Source organism: Nymphaea colorata, chromosome 10 (assembly GCF_008831285.2).
Source record: "Nymphaea colorata isolate Beijing-Zhang1983 chromosome 10, ASM883128v2, whole genome shotgun sequence".
In the NCBI taxonomy this organism is placed as follows: domain Eukaryota; kingdom Viridiplantae; phylum Streptophyta; class Magnoliopsida; order Nymphaeales; family Nymphaeaceae; genus Nymphaea; species Nymphaea colorata.
Genome location: NC_045147.1, coordinates 15,676,906 through 15,679,494, shown reverse-complemented (window position 1 = coordinate 15,679,494; position 2,589 = coordinate 15,676,906). Strand labels below are relative to the sequence as shown.

Here is a 2,589-nt window from a genome sequence, read left to right as displayed (position 1 = left end):
GCAAAGGAGAGTTTTCATAACTACGGTAATTCAAGAGTTGTACCCAAGATAACCCACAATGGTTTAGTATAATCGCTACATAATTAGAAAATCAGAAGCCCCCAGTTCCATGCTAACGTATTAGTTGCAATGCCTCGAGACAACACGCATATACTCACGCAGAAAATTCAAAATAAAGCCGATCACCGAACGCTTCGTCACGAGCACAAGAAAGGCAACACACAACCTAAGACCAACCATCAACCACACTCGTTGATGCATACAAAGCAAATGGAAGCAACTCTCAATACCCTAAAATCAAATCCAGTTATACCATGAATTTGCAACATACAACAAGGGCGTAGAATTGCCTAAATATGGAAATCAAGGACAATCTATGAGTTCTGTCATCAATTTGAATCAGTGAAACTGTCTATGTGACAAGCGAACTCACTGCATTAAGATAGCCTTCACCCAGTAGAATATATCCATTTCTCTGAAAACCCTTCCACGAGTTTTTTGCAATAAACGTTGCAAAACTCAGTAACCTAACATACAACAGAAAAGGAGCCTTCTGACAAACACCTTCAAGATGACCACGAACCCACTGCACTAACAGATGCAAGAAAGTACTATACAAGCTTACACCTGGTATGGATGAGTTGTTATCATTCACTGATTAGCTAGACTTTTTATTGATTATTGTTAGATGAACGAGCGTTTGGATCGAGCAAATTCACAGATTCTGGACTTGCAACATAGCTGGTTATTCAGTGTTGCCAGAAAAATAGATAATATTTTTCATAACAAAAGAAAAGGCTACAGCATCGGCAGAGGTCAAACTCAATACTATATCCCCCCATAACCTCACAAATCGTCTCTAATGTAGCAAACAAGCAGACTTAAGAAATCACAATGATATCAAATAGAAAAGTGCACGTCAAAATTGCATATCCAAAAATCAACATTCTGGCTTAAAGAAACAAAAAGCGACAATAAACTTCAACATTAAGAAGCTCCTAGTAGAAAAACCCTAAGACCTTGCCACCAACATTCTTTCTCCTTGCCTCCTCATGATCCATGATTCCAGCAGATGTGGTCAGAACAATATAACCGAACTGCAAACACAGAGATGTACCCGTCACATAAAATCATACGCCCCTATCATAACCAAATGTGGGCGATACGAAAAGGGAAAATAACTACTAAGGAAATACACAACTTCTACTTAAATGAACAAATGCACAAAGAATACACCAGGTAAAACAAGGCAAGGACTGATTTTACCTGTCGGGAGGGAAGCAAACGAGCAGTCCATGACTCGATCTCCTTCACTCCAATATCGAACCGCGGACTGATCACACCACACTTGTTCAGCCTGCCATTCAACTCAACAACAATCTTGTTTGCCCTGTGATCATCCACAACCTCAAACTCCCCAATGTATCCTGAAAAAAAAAAAAGTCAATCCCCGACCACGATCAATCACAATCGCACAACCAGAAATTCAAACATACAAAAACAAAAACCACGCTCCAGTCTTTAATGTTGAGGCGCTCACCGTGCTTCTGCATAACCAGAAGAAACTTGATGATGACTTTGGATGACGGCCGAATCAATACCTGCCTCTTTCCCCTCTTCTCAGCGTTGTACATGCTCTTCAGAGCATCGTTCAAGACACTAATCCTCACCATCTTCACAACCCTGAGTACACAAGCGAACATCCATCCCTACATCAGATAACAGAAAAACCACATCCACCCCCAAAATTCCATTCCTAAGAAACAACCCATGAAAAGCTCTTACGTTCCAGCCCAGTCAACTGCACTAGAATAACAGAGGGATCTTAGATCCCGGTACAGAGAACCCAAAGAAAGAAATGCAAGAGGGAACCACAGGAAAGCAACCAACGTGAAGAAGAAGAACAGGAGATAGAAGGGACCGATCAGGTATTTAGAGGATCGTAGCAAAGAGAGAAGGAACGACGAACCTGACTGAAGAAGCTGCCCGGGGAACGCTCGAGCGCGAGGAGGAGGCCGAGCGAGATAAAGAATAACGATGAGGGGGAGCAAAGGCTGAGGGTTAGGGTTTTTGTCTCGCGCTACCGCCCTTGTTGGGGAGCAAAGTTCCATAACATCCTTACACTTTTGAGAAATAACAAAACTGCCATTTTAGATTCACCTACTAAGGTCCGGACGCTTGCTGGTTCAAATTGAAAGCATTTTACCCGATATTACGATCCAACCAAGTCAATTTAGATATATATATATATATATATATATATAAGGCTAGTCCGGGTATGGGCAATGGATATAACTTTCATCTGAATTCTGTATTTGATTTGAAATGAGGGGAAAAAACAAGTCCAACTGTGCCGTTATTGGATACTGTATTTGGAGTTGGACTTAATTTCGAACCCGAATGACTGTTCTCTTTGTGTAAGACAACCGCATCCTGAGACCTGGAACTTGCCAATTCGAGAGAGTATGGAATTGAAAAAGCAGCTACTCCTCTCCCTTTACGGTGAAAATAATGTTGAGAGTTCGGATCAGAGATCCACGAATTTAAGATCTCCACGGATCTGTGGTAGCCTCGGATCTGAGATCGAAC

The 2,589-nt window shown here is 41.6% G+C and overlaps 1 protein-coding gene across 1 annotated transcript; it reads right to left on the bottom strand.

Moving 5' to 3' along the window:
• Window positions 1-881: 881 nt before the first annotated feature.
• On the bottom strand, window positions 882-2,108 carry LOC116262760 (40S ribosomal protein S15a-1). Its single transcript, XM_031642252.1, has 4 exons — window positions 1,970-2,108; window positions 1,541-1,683; window positions 1,267-1,427; window positions 882-1,097 (listed from the first exon to the last, which is right to left on the bottom strand). Exons 2-4 carry the CDS (start codon window positions 1,671-1,673, stop codon window positions 999-1,001), a joined length of 393 nt encoding a protein of 130 aa, XP_031498112.1. The 5' UTR covers window positions 1,674-1,683; window positions 1,970-2,108; the 3' UTR covers window positions 882-998.
• Window positions 2,109-2,589: the final 481 nt, after the last annotated feature.

Bases quoted from the DNA above. Each gene is read 5' to 3' on its own strand.
- LOC116262760 (XM_031642252.1), bottom strand. From the start codon at position 1,673: ATGGTGAGGATTAGTGTCTTGAACGATGCTCTGAAGAGCATGTACAAC. The intron at 1,428-1,540 runs GTGAGCGCCTCA...TTTTTTTTTCAG, and splicing joins TCTGGTTATGCAGAAGCACG to GATACATTGGGGAGTTTGAG. The intron at 1,098-1,266 runs GTAAAATCAGTC...CTGTGTTTGCAG, and splicing joins GTTTGCTTCCCTCCCGACAG to TTCGGTTATATTGTTCTGAC.